General features: G+C 36.1%; 1 protein-coding gene across 1 annotated transcript in view; it reads right to left on the bottom strand.

The window, feature by feature from the left end:
• Positions 1–13952: 13952 nt before the first annotated feature.
• The window catches only part of LOC104527396 (A disintegrin and metalloproteinase with thrombospondin motifs 19-like), a gene marked incomplete at its 3' end in the record, with an annotated part of 50121 nt that continues 41159 nt past the window's right edge, over positions 13953–22914 (bottom strand). The window contains exon 7 of the mRNA XM_010171112.2: positions 13953–13996. Within this exon, the coding sequence (XP_010169414.2) occupies positions 13953–13996 (44 nt within the window). The remainder of the gene's footprint in view (positions 13997–22914) is intronic.

Genomic DNA, 22914 nt, shown 5'->3' with positions numbered 1-22914 from the left:
CATTCTGTGATTCTGTGTGATTCTGTGTAATGTGCAGTATTTTCTTTGCTTCATAATTTCTCATAGTATTAATACAAAAGAAAAATAAAACAATCTTTCTAAGCAATAACTCAGTCTTAGAAGTTCTAAGAAATTCAACTAGTTCGATCCATCACACTAACTTCCTCATGGCATGATTTGCATAAAAAAATTTTCTAGGTGTTTGTTTTACATGGCATAGAAAATTATATATAGTCTTGATTTACATTTAGAAGGACAGAAGTAGAAAAGTAAAGTCTTAGGACTTAAATAATAAAGACTTTTAGTTCTTAAATTACATGGATAAATTCTAAGAGTGCCTTAAGAAAGCTTCATGGAACTCTGCTGTATACAGTCAAATAAGATGGGACTTTGAAAAGGAGACATCTCTCTTCTTTGGCAACAAAACTGAACAGGGCTTTACAAAGTAAAGGGGAAGTTTGTTACATAAAAAGCCAGAAACAGGCTTCAAGCTGAGCACCAGCCATTTCAGCAGCTCTCACCAAAAACATGCATAAATAAATTCATTTGGAGGATACACTTTTCACCGATGCATTGGACAGACATGACAGATACACAGTTTACTTTGAATGAGTATCACATGCCTCAGATTAAGAGTTGGTGCCCATTTCCTACCATAAAACTGTTTCAGTATGTTGACAAAACTCACGTTACTCTACAGACAAGATGGGGAGATAATGACAGTGAACACTGTGGTACCCCACAGGAAGTATTTTCAACAACTCAAACTTGCTTTCTGTGTTTTCCAGCTTGTTCTATAATTACATTTACTTTACAGGTGGACAACATGACAATGTTGTTTTACAGTCTTTCAGGATGCAATTGTAGATTTCTCTATCAAACTCTTCTCGGGATCATATTTTTTTCCTGGGCAAAAATGATCAGGGAAAGTTGTTTGTGTGAACTAGCCATTTCCAGTCCTCATGATATCTAAGCATATGGCACTTCTGATATTGGGATTAGCTGCAGTGAAACAGGAATGAGAATTTATTCTTTACAAAGAAAAGCTTTCGTTATCGTCCATTACTTTCTTATACACATATATAGCATTAAAAAGACCATTAGACCATCTTTTGAAATATTATGCTAGATGGAAAAAAAAGCAGAGCTTGAATTCTGCTTTTCTTTGCTAGAATGAACCATAACCTACAAGCTAAGGAAAGACTGCTATTAATGGATCATCACAATGACTAGAAAATATGTAAACCAAATCACACATTCTCCTTTTACTTATTTACCTCTGTGACCAGACACACCACCACTCCATCTTGGCACCTACAGTTGTATAAAGTGTTACAAGGTGGTATGTGTGCATGTGATATGAAGGCTAAGTCTGTTCCTTTAACTGATTGTCTCTACATTTCTGTGTACATACACACACACTATTCTTTTTTTCCCTCTTTTGATCCTTATTTAGCTCATGTTTCATTTTTCTTTTCCACATCTGCTTTACTTAAATAAACTTCTTTATTTAAAAAAGAAAAAACACACAAAACAAACAACAGTTTACTTTTTTGTGCCTAGTCAATTAACCCCTAAAACAGAAGAAGGGTCAAATGAAATAGGCAAGGGTGATGTGCTTACAAAGCTGAGGGAAGAATGTAGGGAGTGGCTGACAACAGCTGTTGCACAGAAAGCTGAACTTATCTCAACAGAAAAGGGACTGGAGGATTTGTTTTAGATAAATGCCTGTACCAGTTCAGTGGATTAACTGCTTTTTTAAACGTTTTTCCCGAAGTTAATTGGAAGAGTGTGAATGGCTCCTTGAATGAGCCAGCCCACTGAGGGGTAAGCACATATGTGGCTCAGTCCAACAGAAAGCATAAACCCTGAACAACTGACACAATAAACTGTGAACAGAGCAATGGGCTTGAGCTGACTTTAACACACATGTTCCTTCCCAGCACCTGAGGATGCCCAGCATCATGACGGTGAGCATATAAAGGCCAGCAATACTGATCTATATAGCATCCATACAGAATTAGCCTTTTCTAAAATACAGTTTCTTCTATATTACTTTCAGTTTGAATCAAGTCCTGTTCAGTTGCTTGAAACTAAATTCGTGTCAGAGCACATAGTAACTCTTGAACCTGTCAGGAAGCAAGTAGGACCGCTACGAATATATGGGATATGAAGTGCCTATCTGTGTTTAATAGTGTCACACAAAAGCCTGGGAGATGGAGGCATTCTTGAAAGTGGGAAATTCTGTTAAGCTCTTCAAAAGCAAAAATTATACTTCAGATGCATTTAAAAATAAATGTTTCATTGCAAAAATGGATAACAACAGAAAATTATTATGAGGCCTACATATTTCCTTCTAGAACATTTTTTGAGAAATATAACATCTGCTATACGGTAACAAGTATCTTAGATGATTGAAGAGCCTGATAGTGGATGACTTGTATCTGGTATTTGTCCATTCAAAAATCTGTAAGGAATACATGGCATGGATTTACTGTGACAAGTATTTAAAAACAGTTATCATCTTTCACAGAAAGAGAGGAACAAGACAATTTTCTAGCCCAGTATAAATTGTGCAGTTTTGCAGAGGCTTACATACTGAGGCTTCTGCTACAATATGACTTTAAAAGGAAAATCGGGAATCACAGACTCCAGACTGAATTCAAAGGGAGGTTATCTTTGACAAAAAGACAAGTGAAATTTTAGTTTGCCAAGAATACCAAAGTAGTACAAGAAATTGCAATTTGAACATTTGCTAGCATTAAGACACACAAATTGATATAATTTTTTGATTACCTTTTCTAGTAATTTGTTACAGCTCTGCTAGTGTATACTTTCTTGCCACTGCAAATTGCTGAAATTACGGTTTGTTTGTTTGTTTGTTTTTTAATGCAAGCACTATTTTAAACATACTTTTATAAAAATTATGTACAGAAAGGTTTGGTTGACTTAAAAATATTTTAAATGTCTGGAATACATTAAAAACCACAACATTTTATTTTAAAGTATATATAAAAAAAAAGCCTCACCATTTAATGTCAAGAGCCCTGGTCCAAGGAAACCGGAAGCACAATGCACAGTACAGCATGTTTATGAAAATGCTGATGTAAGGGTAGGCTTTAGAGTTCCAGGGGAGCTATGTACAGTATAGGTACTTTAAAAGTTCGCCTAGTTTCCAAGATCAGTTTTGAGGCAGTCTCTATTTTCTAAATGGAAATTTTATATAACTTCTGTAACTTTAAAAATTGTGGTAACCTTAAAACTTAAGCATATATGTCATTTCAAGATGATTAAATGTTTTCTGTAATGTGTCAATAAAAGCATAAAATACTTATTGCACTCATATTTTAATGCAATTGTTGTCCTTCTAAAACCGCCTCTTGTCTCTTACTCCGCTTCTGAGAAAATCTGACTCTCCCCATAAGAAATGGGATGAATAGATGTTATCCTGAAACATGAGATGGTCCAATTGGTTGTCAGAACTTCTTCCATTTCTGTGAAGTGTGACTTCACTTTAAGACATTTTAAAATACTATAAGTATGCAACTTTGTACACTTCAAAATATATTAGCATCACAGAGTAAAATATATACTAGAGGTAATTAAGAATTATGTCTTTCCATCCAAATAATGAAATTATTCACCCAGGTGCTTTTCTCTCTTCTTGCCTTCCTGTCATCTGAGTTTCAATTCTCACATCCATAAAATGTGCAGCTGCTAAAGTCGCCTCCATGCTCTGTACATCTATGTGCATTGCAATGTCTTTGAATTCACCTCTTGTCTCATTCCATCAAATCATTTTTTCTTCTGAATATGCTTCCAAGCCTTGTGTAACATCAACTCCCCTTACTGATTTGATCTGCTCATAATATATCACTGATGATTTTCCTGGTCTTACAAAGATGCCAGCTTTGATACCGCATTAAGCTGATTTTCGTGTAATTTCTGGTGCCTTCTTCCCCTTGTCTTGGTATCACCCTCTGTGCAACAAACTTAAATCTTGGTCTCTTTTCCCAAGTAACAAGTGACAAGACGAGAAGAAACAGCCTCAAGTTGCACCAGGGGAGGTTTAGACTGGATATTAGGAAAAACTCCTTCACCAAAAGGGTTCTCAAACATTGGAACTGGCTGCCCAGGGAGGTGGCAGAGTCACCATCCCTGGAGATATTTAAAAGATGTGTAGATGTGGTGCTTAGGGACATGGTTTAGTGCTGGACTCAGCAGTGTTCAGTTAGCGGTTGGACTCCAACCAAAGCGATTCTATGATTCTGTGAATGTGTCTGAACTGGAATGTGTAACAAGAATTAGACACGGGTCTGAATGGATGTAATAGTTATTATTATTACAATGCAAGAAAAAATAATCGCTAACCTCAGAGATATTTCAAGATAACCACAATATCTGAAAAAGTTTATGTCTTTAGCAGATGAGGAATGATTGCAACTTTAATACTATCTTAACTATCCTGTATTTATAATTTATAACTATTATACAAATAAATGCTATTCATGACAACCATAAATACCAACACTATCAACAAACACCAAAAATTCTTTCAAGAAAGACCAGAAACTACTTGGAGAGAGTCCAGTGGAGGGCTACAAAGACGATTAGGAGACTAGAGCATCTCCCTTATGGGGGAAGGCTGAGAGACCTGGGTTTGTATATCCTGGTGAAGAGAAGACTGAAAGGGGATCTCATTAATGCTTATAAATATCTAAAGGGCAGGTGCCAAGAGGATGGGGCCAGACTCTTTTCAGTAATGGTAAGCAATACGACAAGGTTCAACCAACACAAGCTGGAACACAGGAGGTTCTGCTTAAATATGAGGAAAAAATTCTTTACTGTGAGCGTGATGGAGCATTGGAACAGGCTGCCCAGGTAGGCTGTGGTGTCTCCTTCTCTGGAGATATTCAAAACCCACTTGCATGGAATCTTGTGCAACCTGCTCCCTTGGCAGGGAGGCGGGACTAGATGATCTCCAGAGGTCCCTTCCAACCCCTGCCATTCTGTGATTCTGTAATATCCTGCACATCAAATGAGTAATGTGTTAGACTGTTTCATTCTCAAAAAATATTATTGCTTGCACCAGAACATTCACAGTTTAAGACTAAGTGTCATAGATTTTCTCAGCTCTATCTAAAATTTACTTAGAAATTTCACCATAAATTTCTGAATCTGGATGGAAATGTGAAAATTAACCTTCTAGTCTTCCTAAACACATTCAAAGGCCCTGTTGTTTCCCAAGACAGACTGTTAACACAGACTTAGTAAGAAAGCAGTGACTTCTGTAGTATAGCCTGAAAAACAAAACAGAAAAGATTTTTTTTTCTCCCTTCACTTTCAGCTCTCTAAAGGAACTGGCTAGCTACTTCAAAGTAAAATAAAATAAAATAAAGAAAATGAAGGAATTGCCTGAAGCATTAAGCCCTTGATCAATTGTTTAAGGAAGACAAAACTTGTTTTTTAAGTATGGTAAGTGGTTAGTAATTAAAAGTGAGCTCAGTGATTATGAAATTGCCATCAAGAGTCCATTCAGAGAGATTTATTGTGTGTTACCCTACTACTGTTGAGATTAATTAAGCTTTAAACACTTAAAATAAAACACTGGTAAATAAAACAACCTACAGGGTTGCAACCTAGTTACTTTGTCTCTGAGTTACAACACAGCTTGAAAGCAAAGGTTCAGCTGTCTTGGCATGAAAATCTACCTGTCTGGTCTCACTGGAGTGTTGCCATTTTGTCCAACTCGGTAAAACAAGAGGGAAGGTAAGATGGGACTGCATCTCAGGGGTTTTGCTGGAACCAAGAATCTTAGTAATTTTTAAAACTGAATTTAATTATCTAGAAGAGGAATAGAGTTGAGGCTCACAATAGCAGATGTCTGGATTTGGTGACTGAGCATCCATATTGCAGTCCTACATTCTTCTGCTTTCCTGAGAAACTGCACCAAGCATGCATAACTCATTTGACATTTTATGACATGAGGTAGACTGAATTCTACTTCTTTATTTAGGTTTGGGTTTTTTTAACATTTAGTGCAATTCACATCTAATTAGGTTCTGTTTTGCTTTACTTACAAACACATAACTCACCAACAAAAGCAAGTTTTATCCTGTAGACTGTAGAAGTCAAAATTTCCCTAATGATTTAAAAAAAAAAATCTTATGTATTAAAGGTATTTGTATACCAGACATACTGTACTATCACATGGATAGGGAAAGTTCACACTTCACAGGGAACTTTTGCATTTCTACATTTCTACATATTTCAAATTATATTAAATAAAGCATCCTAGCAACATCACAGGAGAAATCAATGTTCAGAAGCCACATGTGAAATTTACAGTTGCTCAGGCATTTCCAGCCTTTGGATATATATCTGAGCTACAGTACTTTTAACAAAAACAGAAATGAAATGAAATTGAGTGAGATCTTTATGGCTAGCTTTTCCAAAAAAGCTCTTAAAAGATGCTCCTGCTCTCACTGTATGAGGTGTTCCTTTACATACAGATCAGTGAATTTATTATCCTGATCTTGCTGTAAAAGACAATGTTGTATGAATGTATCGTAAAAGTTGTATGAATGGCTTAGATTAGGTTACATATTGGAAATCTCCTTAGGAAGTCTTTTGCATATTAAATGGTGAACCCAGTTCTCTGAAAGTCAGCAATCTCACTGACAAAAATTATCTTTCCTTCACACAAGATATGTTTAGAATATCTTCTGTTTAGGACAGTTTTTGTATTTTGGGGTAAACCAGCTCACAGGCCAAAAACTCAAAGCTTACAATGCTCTTGTCATTTTTGCAACTTGTGTGTAGCAGCAAGCCTGAAAATATGTCAGAGAACATTTTTGACCTAGAAAGTTTAACAGACTGCACCTGTGCCTTCACTGGGAGAAACTTGCTGTGGTCGCTTCTCCTCATCCAATCTGTCCGTTCAACTGCTTGTGCTCCTACTCTGAATTTCCTATGGCACCCAGGAAAGTAACATTCACAACAAAAGAAACAAATTTAATTACACTAGTGATGAATAGCAAAAAAAAAATATTCTGGTCACAGTGGTAACCTGGAGGGCTAGGTATACATTCCCAGGTATGGGTGACTTGAGTCAACCGCATTTTAGAATGGCAACCTCAAAAAGTACTTCTCTACTTAAAACAAAACACTTTTCACCAATATCCAACCTGACTGTGCAATGCTAAAATGTTGCAAAAGCCAGACGTATGCACACAAGTTACACAACTCATTTTTCTAACCTCCACTGATTTAATTCCTTAAGCTTGCCTCCTACATTCCTTTCTGCAAAACTGATAGTACTACCAACTCCCCACTCTCACCCCATCTGCTATATATAGGACACAACCTATACATAGGTTCTAAACTCCATCCCTTGCAGAAGTAGTTCTGGCCCACTCCCTACTTTCAGCCTTATCTGTCTTGTGGAGCAACCTATTCCCAAAAATGCATGTCAAGTTAGGAGATACAGTAAACCAACAGCGTTTATGGATTCCTGTTTGCCTTGACTGATCAGAAATCTCCCTCGTCTTCTGCAAATGTCAGCAACTGAACAAGCTACAGTATTGATTTGAAACTGCCTTAAGTGCATTTCTTCTACAATTGTGTCTCAACAAAAGAGAAGAAACAAACAAACAAAAAAACCTTTCCAGTGAATGAATATAAACAACATAGGCCCTTGTTAGTATCTTTTAGGAAAAGATACCAGCTGCAGGATACAGTTCTGACAGTAGGGAGGGCCTAGAAGAGAAGGGGACAGACTTACCCTTGCTTCTTTATCCCAGTTAAACCAAATATGCCCACTGAAAACACAAGTGGCAGCACCTCTTCCCTCCTTTGCCTTTTTCTGGAGAAAGACAGTGAAAGAAAGTCCAGTACCCACGTCCTGTCTAGCCACACAAAGTGCTAGAGAGGCAGAAAGGCTAGCCCTGTATACACAGCTTATGTCGCAAGGGCTCCTGTTCTGCAGTACACAGGTACTTGAACTAGCTTCAAATTAGCAATGTCGAGCGCCCATGGGAGCTCAGCCACAGTGGGATATGGCTCAGCCTGAGAGAGTTTGTCCTGCTGCTCAGCAAACCCTTCCCACTCCCCTATCTAGTTAGGCTAAGGGCAGCTCAACAGAGCGATTTGATGGGTAAGAGGAGGGACACCAGATGGATACAGACGAGGAAGCACAGGGAAACAGCCTTCTTAAGTTTACTTCTGCAGTGCTGCTGCCTGTGTTCTGTGCGACTTCTTTGTCTGCTTGGTAACAGGCCCTACACATTCAGCTTCAATATTTCCAGCATTAACCTCCACTGGACAATGGCAGCCTGCCCAATTCCCTATTGCTGTCATATCTCTTAAGGCAGAGGGCTGGACTAAACCTTTGTCCCTGGGGAAAAGTTTTGGAGGAAAAGGCCAAGTCCTTTGTATTAAAGATCTACAGCGTCCACATTAGAAAAGAAAAGTAAATATATATATATATCTTTGGCATTTTGCCAAGTTGGATGGAAGATGTGTTCTTCCACTTCATTTTGTTTTGTGGGGTTTTTTGTGTAGATGTTTGTCTGATTCCTTACTGATCATTATTTGTATCCACACTATTTAGACCCTTTGCAACAGAATGAAGACCTGATGGTGCCTCCATTTTCTGCTATTGTTTTTCTCTCTGCAACACTAGATGTTACCAGAGTTAGAAATGTATAATATACTATATTTGTACTGACCCTTCAAACAATCTGACGAGTTCTTAAAGGAGTTCTGTTTAGAGATTGCATTGTCAACATTTTACTAGAAAATGCTTTCTAGTAAAAAGTTTAGATGGAAGCATGTTTTTGGGAAACAATGTTCTCATAGCTGTTATGTTTTAACTGAGAATGGTATCTGAAAGTACAGAATCAATTGGTACAGTATCAGGTTTTAATTTTATTATTTTTTTTTAAGGAAACCCTGTTCTTTTGTGATATCATAAGATACAAATTATTGTTTGAAAACAGCACTTCATTACCTTCTCTCCAGAAGACCACAATCAGAACATTGCACTTATACTCCCTTGAGATCAATGAAATGCTGGAAACCCTGTCTTTCATAAAGCATCAGAAAAGCTCCATATACTATTCCTGAAACATCCTATTACTTGGGAATTTCAACCACAAATAAGAGTATAAGCAAATGGTATCAGCTTTAAAGGAAAAGTGCCTGTGGAGAACAATACAGATGTGTCAGCCAGAGATGTCCTTTAAAAAAAAAGGAGCCTCACCCCTCTGCAGTAAGAAGACATTATTGAAACAATCAGCTGAGGTGACTCTATTTAAGGCAGAAGCTATCTTCAAAATTACTCATAATACTGACATATTAGGTCAAATGGAGCTCAATTTTATACATGCTGAGAAAATTCCTGACCTTCCTTTGACAGAAGCATATTTTTTTAACTGAGTGCACTAACAGGCTTACGGTAACTGAATCTGGAAATACTACTTTTTTGTTTTCCATTTTGTTGCAATCAGTGTTACTAGGACATTTTACCGGCTATCATAAATCTTTCAAAACATTAACTATAGCCACAGCATTTTACAAAGCACATGTTGTACACCTGCGGACTTTTGACAAGGGATGAGAGAAGATATTATCTGAAGAATCAGAGAGTATAAGACAAGGGATAATACAAGGATTCAGGTGCTTAGTGTCTGATCTCTGGAATGGTCTATATTCAGTAAAAACTTAGAAATAAAAACAACTACCAGCAGGAACTGCAATTAATTTTCACTATAGGCTAGTATTACTAAAGCAACAGATTTCAAGTAGTAGAATAGAAGATTCTTTTGTCTGCAATTTATTTTCAAATTCTGCATGTTCTTTAATTATAAACTGACTTGGTCCTTTACAACTTACAACAGACTTCATTTTCTGAAAATTGACAATGGAATTCTTAGATTTTTCAGAAATCCATTGACACATTTCACGTCTCTACAGCACAAGAAACAGAACAAAATTACAAATCACCACAGATTCAAAAGATAAAATCCTCTGACTAAGCTAACAAAACCTGTTTGGAGGACAGAAACACCATAATCCCAAAGAATAGTTGTCTTCCGGAGGAAAAGAATCTTGAACAATTACAAATCTAAACCATTTTTATTCATTAGCTAAAATAAATCTGATTTGCATATATTCTTCGACCCCCAGACAAGACCTCTTTTTTAATCACAGTATGTATCATACAGTAAAGCAAGGTCTGAAACCTCTTTCTCTTTAAGCTACAGAAATGCTGTGAGAATCAGTGGCAGAGAAGTAGGATCTCACTTCTCTGCAGGAGCAGGAGACAGGGAGCATACACATGAGCAGAACAGCAGGGAAAGAAAAAAAAAAAAAGAGTGCTGCAGTCAACCAACCACAGGAAGCTCAAACACTTTTTTTTTTTTTTTTTTTGAGCCTAAGACAATTGCCTCGTGGTTCTCCACCCAGAAGGAATTTGACAGGGGCTGTAACAATTGACAATGCTGAACTCGTAACACCTTAGCTGAAATCAGTTGACCTGAGCTGGCTGATATCACATGAGAGTCTAGCTTATTGTTTCACAGAAACATGAGATTCGTCAAGGAAGGCATTCATTTGAGTTACTCTGGATTTAGACTGTGAAGTAAGAAAGTAGCCCCACAACTCTCCTGGCTACAGTAGAGCTTTCCAAACACTACAGTATGATACTTAATATAACTCTGAAAAACATAAAATAAAGATATTCTACTTTCTAAACTTCAATACACTTTGGAAAATCAAATAACATTCCAGAACTAATTCTTCTATTTCTGCCTACTTTTCAAAACTACCAAATGTGAAATACCCTTTTGCTTGATTACCAAGATAGCAAAACCTTTTTTTCCTGATTCAGAATGTAAAAATCTGACAAAGATTCCAAAACATGTTTTCTATCATTGTGGAAAAAAAAAAATAAAATATTATATTTATTCACCTTAAATGCTTTCGTGCAGGAATATTTGGAAGACAGGCATCATATATTTTGTTTCAAAATCAAGAATGTATGTACTTCTAGAGAGCTATGACACATTTTTGATTTTGAGTAAACACTTTTTTTCTGGCTAACAGAGTTCTAGGTTAACGTTACCTTTAAACCATTAAATCTTCATATAAATCACTCTGTTATTTTAAGAGACAGTAGTGCATAGAGTGCATAAGCTCTGTACCTTGAGTAGAACTAGACTGTAAACACAGAAAGAAATGTATTATTTACCACCTAAATACGTGAAAATTTTGTCTATAAAACAGAATATTGGCACTTCATTTGGCTTAAGTGGGCACTCACATCCAGTCTGAAAACTGTGAGCCTTGGCACTTAATGAATAAATAATAAATCCAGTACTTGTCCATTTAGTGGAAAAAATTGGAAAGAGCCATGATCCAACATGGCAACCTTTTCCAATAATGAGGTCCATCCTGTAAATGTTCCCTTCTCATGACTTTCATTTCTGGATTGTGTAATGTGCTACAAAGATTACCTCGACTGCCTCACGTACATGTATGTGTTAACATTTCATAGAGAATTGCCTTATTCCACTCTTTACGGCAGACAAAGTCTGTATTGTGGTGAATTCTTTTGGGGGGGTTTTTTGGAGGAAGGAGGGGCAAACTCTGGACAGCTGGAAATTGTACAGTTGATACTACATCAGTATTTCTCATCTACTTTCTTAGGAAAAATCTTCAATTTACAGCATGTTAAACCTCCTTGGAATGTGCTGTCTCCTTTTGCCTATAAACATATTGTATGAAGATCTACAGTGAGATCAAACTGCTCTTCCACACCTTTCAGCGAACTTTTACTCATGATCGAATCTAAGAATACAAATCTCCATTTGGGTTTTCCTAGTGAAGGCAAAAGCAAAAGAAAAGATGCCAAAATGAAACCACCATCTACCTACATGTACTTTTAACAATTCTGCATAAAAATTTGCAGTCCTAAAAATATTGATGTAATAAATCTATGCTAGTAAGACAATTTAAAATGCACCAAGTTCTCCCTAGTTTTCTGAACATTCTGCCTTAGATCAGCTCACAGGTGATGAACAAGAGCTGTAGAAGGACATTTTCTTCTTCAGACTGAGCATGGACCCACAGTACTGTAAATGTGCATGGAAGAAATGATACACTGAATTTATAGAAAGGCCCTATATTCATTTGGAAAAGTAATTATTAAATTCATATAATAACTGATGGAACAACAGGAAAAGAATGACCTTAGCTTTTGCTGAACAATTGTACCTGTATAGAAAGAACTACACATATGAACTATGTTTCAGTTCCTGAAGAAAACTCTAAACAACAACACCCAGAGTGGGAAAGTCCACAACAGCTATTCTTCAAAATGCCAAATTAAGACAGTCAAGGTCTCTACTTCGTTTTGCTTATCACTATATTAAGACCGCAAATGTTTTACTTCCTGTGCACTTACTATGAATGTCCTCCCTCATTTTCAAGTTTCATTCAAGCTTCTTCATCATAGAAATGTGAATGACTGACACTTAGTTCAATCTTCTCTCATTTACAATTCCATGGACAAGTTCAGAGATAAATAGTCATACTATTACCTCCAAGGTTTAACCAAAGAGGAAACATCTTTCAGTGAAAATCCTTGAATACATTAATTTAATCAGTGAAATCCAGACAGCAGCCTGTCCTGATTTAGATATACTAGAAGTACTCCAGATTTGATCTTCAGCTCAGATCAGCCCAAGATGCTGAAGATTTCTTCTTCCTCTTTCAGCCAGAGGGAAACATTTTTCCACTTAAAAGACAAAAATAAACACCTCTCAGAACCAAGTACTCATACAAAATTCACCTAAGACCAAGATACCTATTAGTGGAAGAACACTATGAATTCTTAACCACTAACTCCTGTGAGAAACATTCCAGTCTTCAATTACAAGGATTCTTTATGGACATCCACCCCACAGACACACTGACATAGGCTTGGGATGATACAGCAGTGAAAGGAAAAAAACTAGCAAGTAGTGAGGTAGTACAGTTTACATAAGAATTCTCCTCAAACCTTTGCCATGGATATTGAACAGGGGAAACAAACAAAAAAAAATCCACTTCTCCTCTGCCTAAGAGGGAGCACAAGCATGACAATAGTTAATAGTCCATTACGATCAGCCTAAACTTACTGAAATAATTAGGTTCTGAATACTTACATTTACATATAGAACTGTTAAAGACTTCTATTAGCCAAATGAAATCCTATGGTAAAAACATGCCATGACAGCCTTCATTAAATATCCTGGCATGTTCTTACCCAGTATTGACTAAACAGAACAACTGCTACCTTTTGGTACCTTTTCCATGAGATATTTACACTGAAAAACTGTCTTCCCAAAAGGGTGCAAACTAAATTAATGACTGCTGATAGAAAAACTCGGTGCAGCTAGCACTCACTTTAATTGAAGATGTCAGAAGATGCCTTGCACAATAGTTCACATCTGTAGACTTCTGAAGTTACATAGTTCATAAACACTGCATCATCCTACTGCGTTACATTATGTTCTTACAGAAACTTTTTAAACATCATAGACATATCCTCACCAAAGATAAATCTACTGCATAAAAAAGAAACATAAACACATTTGTTTGGCTTCATATTCTGAATTAAGTATATGAAAACAATTTTGTATTAAACTCTCAGTGAGATTAAAAAGAAAAAAAGTTCGTAAATTTCATTTTATGAAGGAGAGAGAAATCTTGTACTTAAGTATATTATTTTGCTAGAAGCGTACACAAATCTAACGAAGGATTATTGGCATTTGAGATACATTTTGCATTTTTGTGTTACAGCTATCCATCATTGATGCTATTCTCATCTTTTAGGCTTACATCTCTATATTTATGTAACACATTGAATGAAGTGGTTTATATACAGTCTCTTACATTTATTTACTTACCAACAGTATCACATGGTTCATCTTTATGTACACAGAAATCCTTCCTAGAATTGGGGGGGAAAACAAAAATGTTAAGCAAGCCAAGCTGTCAAACTGGTAACGACTCTGTGACCTATTTACAAATATTTTGTATGGCTCAATGAATAAATACAGAACACCATTATCTCAACAAAGAGCATGAGGAAGCAAAGGCCAGGATTACTCAGAACACTTAAATCCCAGTTTATTCTCCAAACAGATTTAGGAGTAGTAAGGTGGCAAAACATGTATTTAAATTGCATTGTACCTAATTTCTGTTTTTTCCGCATGTAAGTATCTTGAAAAGTAACAACTTAAAAGTTAGGCTTTCTTTCATTTGAAATAAAAACATCTTTGGTGTCTAATATTAGATCCAAAAGCAATATTGTAATCCAGCACTTAGATCAGAGATAGAGTTAGAAATTTTTTGTATGAAAAAGTCAACAGTTAAAATGAGTAATAGGAATACATTCTGCAGAAGCATTTATGCTAAAGCATTCCATTGTAGTAGTGGAAAACTTACAAATTAACTCACTGGGAGAAGACTATCCTACCTCCAGCAGTTTTTAGTCCATCCATAGCTCTATAAATAACACTGCTCAATTGCATGAAGTGGAATAAATATTTCACCTCTGTTAGACAATATCTGCTTGGGATTCATTTTAATTTCACACCTATTTTACCTGTTCTCAGAGGCACATAACACAGGTATCAAAAGAGCAAAAGAAAATACAATTTTTACTAGTGTGTTTATAACTCAAGCTATTTTTTTTTATTTTAAGTAAAAATAGAGCAACTGAGGGAGAGAGAATCAATGGGGAATAAACAACAAAAAACCGACCACATATAGCATTTAAGCAAAATACAACCTAATTACCTGAGCTTCATTCTAACAGGTACTCAAACAAAGAAGTTTCTGTTCTTTAGCTGTACTATAGAGTGATGGTTTATTTTTAGAGAGGGATCATATGGGTGAGAGAAATCCCATATTTTTATATTGAAGATTAGATTTTATATATCTATGAAGCTACATAGATATACACATAGATTGATAATGATAAAGATACACACACATATAGAAACACTAATTGTTTGGCACTTGAGATGAGAGATTAAACTAGTGATACTTACCATTTTTACAAATGTAACTACTCCAAGAGCTTTTTGTATGTTTGTTTGTTTGTTTCCCACAGACTATTACCACAGAGCAATTTAGACCCAAAAGCAATCTCAAGAGGCTGGCAAATTTCTGACACTTGTTAAAGGCCACACAGACAGAGACATGGGGCTGTATAGTTTTTGATTCTCCATTGCCAGATAATTTCAGAGTAGAAAAGCAAAACAACAGTGATATAAACAAGTCTTGTGAATAAAGTGATAAATTTTGGAAATCCACATAGAAGAGCCCCGGAAATTGATCCAAAGGTGGTGAATAAGAAACTATAATCTGACACAGAAGGAAGTTCTTTTACTTTTTCAAACTTGCAATGAATTGCATTAATGCACTGGGTTGTAAAACAACTCTTTGTTTTGTGCTATGTGACACAAGGGACTTATTGTCTTGTTAAGCAACATGACAGAACGATTAGAAATATGGGACTTGTGGTGATGCAAGAGAACATGTGTAAAGACAATCTAAGGACATAGATTGTCTTCCACACACACTCATACAACTATCATAAATATTAACTGACGTAATAATAAAAAAAAAAGAGTACACCTTCAAATATACAAGAATACAATCTGACATTTTAAAACTGCCAATATTGAAAAGGTTTTGCTTATGCAATAGCTTTGTACTGAGCTGCTTTTGTTTTGTTTTTTTCTTCTTGGCTGACTCCGACTATGGTTATGCTATGCATCCAGAGTTTCCTTATGGGACATGGGGGAAATGGTACTGCTATGATTTGGCAAGACAGAAGTAGAATAAATCATTCTGAGGTCCTGATTTACATTGAAAGAATGTAATACCTCCTTTAATTTCCAAGAATATAAATACATAACATACATTTGAGACTAGGCTCCTTAGTAAAGATGTACAGCACTAGCTAGACCTACCAATGACTCTCACAGAAAATGTTCTCTAATTCTGACATGGTAACTTACATATTCCATCATATTACAGCGATGTTCCTCTGTGTGTGTATAAAATACACACATACATATATACACACACCTCTACACTTTACATATATATATATATGTATGGAACTGGCATACCGAAGCTACACAAAACAAAAGAGAGTATACAAACTTCCCCAAGTAAGAGGAGGTATAAAGTAGAGCAATAACAAACATTACAAAGCCCTCAGGAAAGCCACTGAGATAATTTGCCTTTGTTCTTTTCCTCCCTTCTCCTACCAACAAAGGGCAAGGATATTAGCACTCCAGTTAATGCATATAAAAGCTTTTGTGGTGCAAGTTAGTAACTGAGTTTAACACTGAAAGCAAGAAACTAGTTAAAGCACACTAAAGTCCCCCTCTAACCTGTATTCAGTATACAGTTTCCATTACTCTGAATGGTTACTTTGCGTGCACATGGAAGGGAAAAAAGGTCCTTATTCAAATGAGAGAAAAGAGGAGCTTTCATGACATTTAGGACTGATTTCTGAGCTTGAACAAATTGGCTCACCCTAGAAAAGAATTCTAAGCAAGAATGGGTAACCACTAATCCATTGCTTCAGAAAATTATATTTAGTTAGTGCATTCTTAATCAACTACATATAGCAGTATGAAGGGCCTTCACAGCAAAAAAAGACTAACTATCCAATTTCTAAATACAAAGTATCACATTACATTCTCTTTATCAAAATAAATCCTGATGTGTAGATGGGATGCACTACAGAAGACATCAAGAACAGCAGAGGAAGATTAAAGAAAAATCCAGAGTTATTTTTTATGAAGTTTGCACCAATTTGTCCTTTTAGATAAATTTAAGACTTGTTTTAGGTATACTAGTCAAAAGACCTATTTCCTGCCCAAGCTGGTTTATTATTTCCTTCTATACAACAGATTGGAGAAAAGAAGAAACAGAAGAGGAGAGATAATGGATTTTACCAGTCTAACAAATATTCATTTTGGCTTTCACCCTACTTTCCATTTCTTAACCACTCTAATCTTCATAATTTTGAAAAAAGTAGCATAGGCTTTAAACTGCAGTCCAACTCCTGCTGTTGTCATTGATTCTAGGACTTAAAACTTTTAAAGATATATTTTAAGTTTATTGTCCAGGCAAAAAGTTGTCTCAAATCATAAGGTTTTTACAATGAACAGTTGCAATTAATGGCTGCTGTGGCAAATAACATCATCATCACATTGCAAATGCCTTTGTTTTCATCATGCTAAGTGAATAACGACAACACTGCAGATGTTCTGTTCTCTTAATGTAATAGGACATTCTGAAATGATTTCCACATATAAACTAAGCTTATAGATACTCATAAATGCACTTTAAAAAAATAAATTAAAATAAATTTTGGAATTAATGAACCACAAGATAAATTATATATTCATTATTCAGTTGGGAATTTAAACAAATGGACAATGTTACTACCATAAATGCTATTTCAGAAAATGTTTAGTATTTTGAGGGCAAACCTCAATGCACAGGTAAGCACTGGACAGTACATTTTAGCAAATCAAGAAATACTATATTTAAATATTTTAAGTAGTTAACAGATCACTTAGGATCTGTAAAGTTGAACTGAGATTAAAAAGGATGCTACAAATACATCTTCTAAAGTTCATGCTTCAGTCAAACTAAAGCTCAGAAGTGTGACAAGTGAATTAATAACTGAATTGAATGTGTAGCTAACATTTCAAAACATACAGAAATGTTAGGAAGCCAAGGAAGGTGGTTTTGAGTGGAGTCCTACAGAATCTAGACTCAGTGTTAGCATTAAACAATGATCTGGAAGAAAGTAAGAGAGTGCTACTGGTAAAGTTTGAAAATTAAATGAGTTCTAGTAGAATACAAATAGGAATGAAGACAAACCAATTTTTAAAGATTATTTGAGTAACTTTTATTTTAATGTAGACAAAACTGGACCCCCAAACTTGATTAGATATGGCAACAGCATGACAATAACAACAAAAAATACGAGTGTGTGAAAACAGGCAGTAGGAGTGAACAGTATCCTTGGACTAAGATGCAGGAGAATATCAGACATGGCACCAGTACAACCATTCACACACTACTGTGTCTAACTTTGGCACTTGTACTTCAAAAAACAATTTGTAAATTAGGAAAAGGTCTGGAAAGAGCTAAGAGAATGACTACTTCTCTGGGAAATAGGCTTAAAAACTTTTCCATGTTAATCTAAGAGAAAGACGAGTTGTGACTTGAGCACAACCTGAAAAGAATTTACATATGGAGGAGCTGCCTAGATGCTCTTTAGCAGTAAAGGCTACAAAGAGATCCATAATTGAAAGCTGAAGTAAAAAAAATAGAAATAAGACACAAATGTCCATTTTGAAAGTAAGTAACTGTGGCAATAGTCTACTTCAGAACACAGTAAATCTTCCTTTCTTTTAAATCTTTGTCTCAAGACTCTAGATTTCCTACTCACCAGAAAAATAAAATGTAAAAACAACTGACTGAACTGAATGTTAGGGACTAGCACTAGATAATTAGAAATTTAAAATTCAGTTTAGGTCCATGTAATGCTACTTAGCAGATCAATACGAGAGAACTGAACATACGTAGCCTGAGCACTAAAGCTACTAAAGCATTACCACTTCACAGACTTGAACTCAGAGAAGAAAAAAACAAAACCAAAACACACAGTATGTCATGACTTTAAATTAGTGAGATTTTTAAAATACATTAAGTCAAAAATACATGTCTTAAAATTAAAGTGATAAAAACAGGAGATTGTGGGGTTTTTTTTTTAAAAGACATCTTTGAAGTAAAGCCCTTTTCATGTTTCCATTATTCCTTCTGCATCTACAATCCTATTAGTAAATAATTAATAGTAAGGACATGTGACAATCTAGTGAACTCCCTTGATGCCTGCTGTTCATGCTAAAAGAAAAACAGAAAACACCGTAAAACTTTGCAAAAATATCAAGAGAGTTGCCAGTATTGAAAATACAGTGATGAAGAAATACCACTAGGAAGACAAAATTAAGAATAATTTTATTTCTCACCATGCACTTGCGCGAACTCATTTTTCCAGAGCTGAATTTCACTAGACATTTAAGGACAATAGTAGCAGCTTAATAACCCAATCTCTATCCCACTGCATTTCAATAATTTTGGACTGCAAAACAGTGCAATCTTTTTCGGTGACTAAAATGTTAGTTTCTGTGCAGGGGTAATTCACAGTCTTTCACCCTCTGAATTTTTTGAGGAGGTATTTTTGGTTCAAACCATTATCATCAGAAAGGCAGCAAAAAGCAAAGTCAGAAAAACAACTGCACTTCTTGTGTGTGTTGGAAGGTAATAGCAACGCTTGAGATATCCTTGTCCAAGCTTTGGGGGACAGTTCTGGAGGGCTGAAACGACTGGAAATGAAACAATATTGAGCAACTGTAAGTGCTGTTTATGCCACTGTCTACTTTTACACAATGAGGCACTTTCTTACAGTGAAAATGCCTTGCAGCAGTGGTTCAATTATACATCACCCAGAGCAGAGAGATCATCATGAATAAACAGCTGATATACACTGAACATGGAATATCACTGTCTATCTGAAGAATATTAGGAAAATCAGAGGTCTACTTTCTCTCAGAAGTACATGTGAAAATGGCATTCTGAGAACATAGAACTTGATTTTTAAAGATTATTATTATGTTTATATTTACATGTTTTTCTAAAAACCACTGAGACACAGATTGACCAGCATGATGCATAACTTTTAAGTGAGGGTAGATTCTGCTTCATTCTTGTATCCTTTTTTTTCAAATATATATATACACTTTGAAGCTTTCATGACCTTGTTTACAACAGGGACAATAAAAGACCTTAAGTGTTGTCATAGAGCAACTGTGGATGCCATGGGCCTTTTTCTGCCTTACTTTCAGTTACCTCATCCAGGTCAGACAACCTAGGCAGACAGCAAATGGTAATATAATCTCAGTGGCCACCAAAATCAGGACTTATCTCTGTGCAGTGGCATCCCGCAACTTAAAAGGCAAGAAGGATGTTGATGTGTCATGGCATGTTTTTTCCTCAGAGAAAAGTACTTCCCAATATGTATATGTCTAAAGTAACAGTGCTAACTCATAACTGCAAATCAGATACTTTTAACAAGACAGCCCTTAAAACAATTTCTGTCTTAATTCTCACATTCTTCTTATACCTAACCTCCCTGGGGATCTTTTCTAAATACACTACTCAAGCTTTTGCTTTCTGTCTTCCTTCTACTTTATGGCATCATATTTTAAACAGGACTTACTTCATCAGAATAAGCCAATTTAAAAGGAAACTAAACAAAAACTCACAGGCTCCAATAGAACTACAGTAAAATGAAATTAACAAATTGGTAGCTTATTCACCTCCCTGTCCTCCATGGGCTATATCATTACAGCCTATTTGGGCAGCAGAGAAAGTTGTGGGGAGAAACCAGTTTTGCTTTCCGCTATGTGTAACAAATATAAAAATAAGTCTTGAAAAGTACTTTCTTCATGAAAAGGCTATGATGGCTCTTTGACTGTTGAATAACAGTCTCTATTACATACACATTATGCTTTTTGTAGTTAGGCATTAAAAATTAGCTCTGCAAAATACTCAATACTTCATTTCTAACTCTTTTGCTTACTATACACAACTGCCATGTGAAAACAGAGCAAAGCTTCCTCAAAGCACTCTTGCTGTTCTATTATTATGCAAGTCGAAAAAGGAGGTATGGGTAAATTTCAGGAGGTCTGACACAGAATGTGTTAGATAACCGAAACTTTACATTTTCACTTGGAAAATAACAAGCAGTTGGTGTTCATCTATCTAAACAAAATTATTTCTCTCAATAAAGCAGGTCTGCTGTCCAAAGCTGTTTGGAAATTCTGACAAAGGAGCCTGTTCTGTGTTTGCAAAACAGAATGAGACTCTGAATTAACAAAACACACAAGTGGAGCCACACATGGGGTTAACTATACCATAAACCTGATGATGTGCAGAGGGAGCCTGGATTAGCAAAACATTCCCACAGTCAGCAAACCACACTGCTATGATTTATTAGCAGTTAAAGCAGGTCTGAGATGGGAGGCAGTATAGTCCTGAGAATAATACCACTGAAAAAATAAAAATGTCAGAACAGATCTTTAATTTCTGGCTACAGCACTGACTTACTATCTGACATCCAGCAAATCACTTCCCTGCCCTCTATTTCAATTTCCTTAATACTAATCAAAGATTTACTCAAAAAAATATATTAAAAAACTGACAGGTACAAAATTGTAGGCAACGCAAATCAGAATATTATTATTACAAAGTATATCAGAAAAGCATGTCTTCACGTATGATTAGACTTTCCAAAAGCTTTTTTACCATTCAGAAATGCTGCATGAAATTAAAAAAGCTCTCTGGTCTAACACACTGGCTGTTAAAGACATCTCCAGACCACTGCCTCTTGACTGCTTAACTAACACCTCACTTGCATCAGTTCAGAACTCTTCTGCCTCTTCCCATAAGGGCTGGTTAAAGTGAAGACAGAAAAGTGAGAGGAAAGAGGTGCTACATGCTTTATTTCATAGTATCTTTGTATCTGTGAGATATACCTCACAAGCTAAATAATGCAGCTCTAGATTCACTCCCCTGGCAGTGACTGAGATGCAAGCTTGAAGGGTTCAATGCTCCCTCAAGCTGCTCCTGCTGCTGCAGATGCTGCTGTCTCCACTGTCTCAAACAAGAGAGCCAGAGGATAGGTGAGAGGTGACTCAACAACCCCAAGTTTCTAGCAACCAAGTAGTAAGGAATTGCTTGATTATCCTTGGACAGTCTCAAGGTACAACTAGATATAAGAAGGTCTGTTCCCCTTTAGCTGTGCTCATCAACTCAACCCCAGGTATGATACTTGAACATTCTTTATGCCTTGACCCATGTTCACTCTTCCCTACTACTCACGTCTTTCCTTCTCCATCTAGACTCTTCCCTCACCAACACACTCACTGCTATTAAAATAAGTTTTGGGTCTTAATCGGAAAGATTTATTTCCAGTCTGTCATCCCAAGTATGTTCCTGACTAGCTAATGGAAATTTCTTACAGAGAACATTATTTCTGATGTCTTCCATGGTAGTTCAGAGGAGCCTGTGTGAAGGAGTACTGCTTAGCTGATGTATAAAAGTGTAACAAAATGTAAGCTGACCCCTCAAAGCCCCAGCAATCCATAAAACCAACCAACACAACAAATAGTAGAAGATGGCACAGGGTACAAAGAGATGAGTATGGGCTTTTCTAAAAAAAGGTAAGGGATTAAACAGTAAAAGTAGCAACAAAGCTGTCACCACAGACAATTTGGACTTCATCATCTCCTGCTTCCAGTAAGTGATGGGCTCTTCAAAATAGGGAAATTTAGGGAAGCATTTTTCTGCTTCAGAAAACTGAAATATATTCTAGATATTGGAGTAATCAGAATGTAAACTAATTTTTATAAAATGCATATAGCTCCTGGTGAGACTGCCCTGAATAAATGCTATAAGGCTACACAAAAGTTTAAAGATTACACATGGTTTTAGGATACCATGCCACCAGCTAGCATGGGACAGCAAAATAGTATTCTAATACATCCAGTCATGGGAATTTTCTGTGGAAGGGAACTCTGAAGGTCCTCCAGTCCAAGGTCCACCTCAAAAATGGCACTAAGCCCAACCCTAGACCAGCTGAACCATCATCCTGTCCTTTTCTTTGGATAATGGCTGCATGCTGTTTGAACATCAAGATGCATCACCCTGTGTACCACTCACAGCCTAAACCATGACAGCATCTGCTTGGGAGGAAAGAGGAGA

This window comes from Antrostomus carolinensis, unplaced genomic scaffold (genome assembly GCF_000700745.2).
Source record: "Antrostomus carolinensis isolate BGI_N321 unplaced genomic scaffold, ASM70074v2 scaffold3567, whole genome shotgun sequence".
Taxonomy (NCBI): Eukaryota; Metazoa; Chordata; class Aves; order Caprimulgiformes; family Caprimulgidae; genus Antrostomus; species Antrostomus carolinensis.
This window is presented reverse-complemented; position numbering and strand designations above follow the sequence as displayed.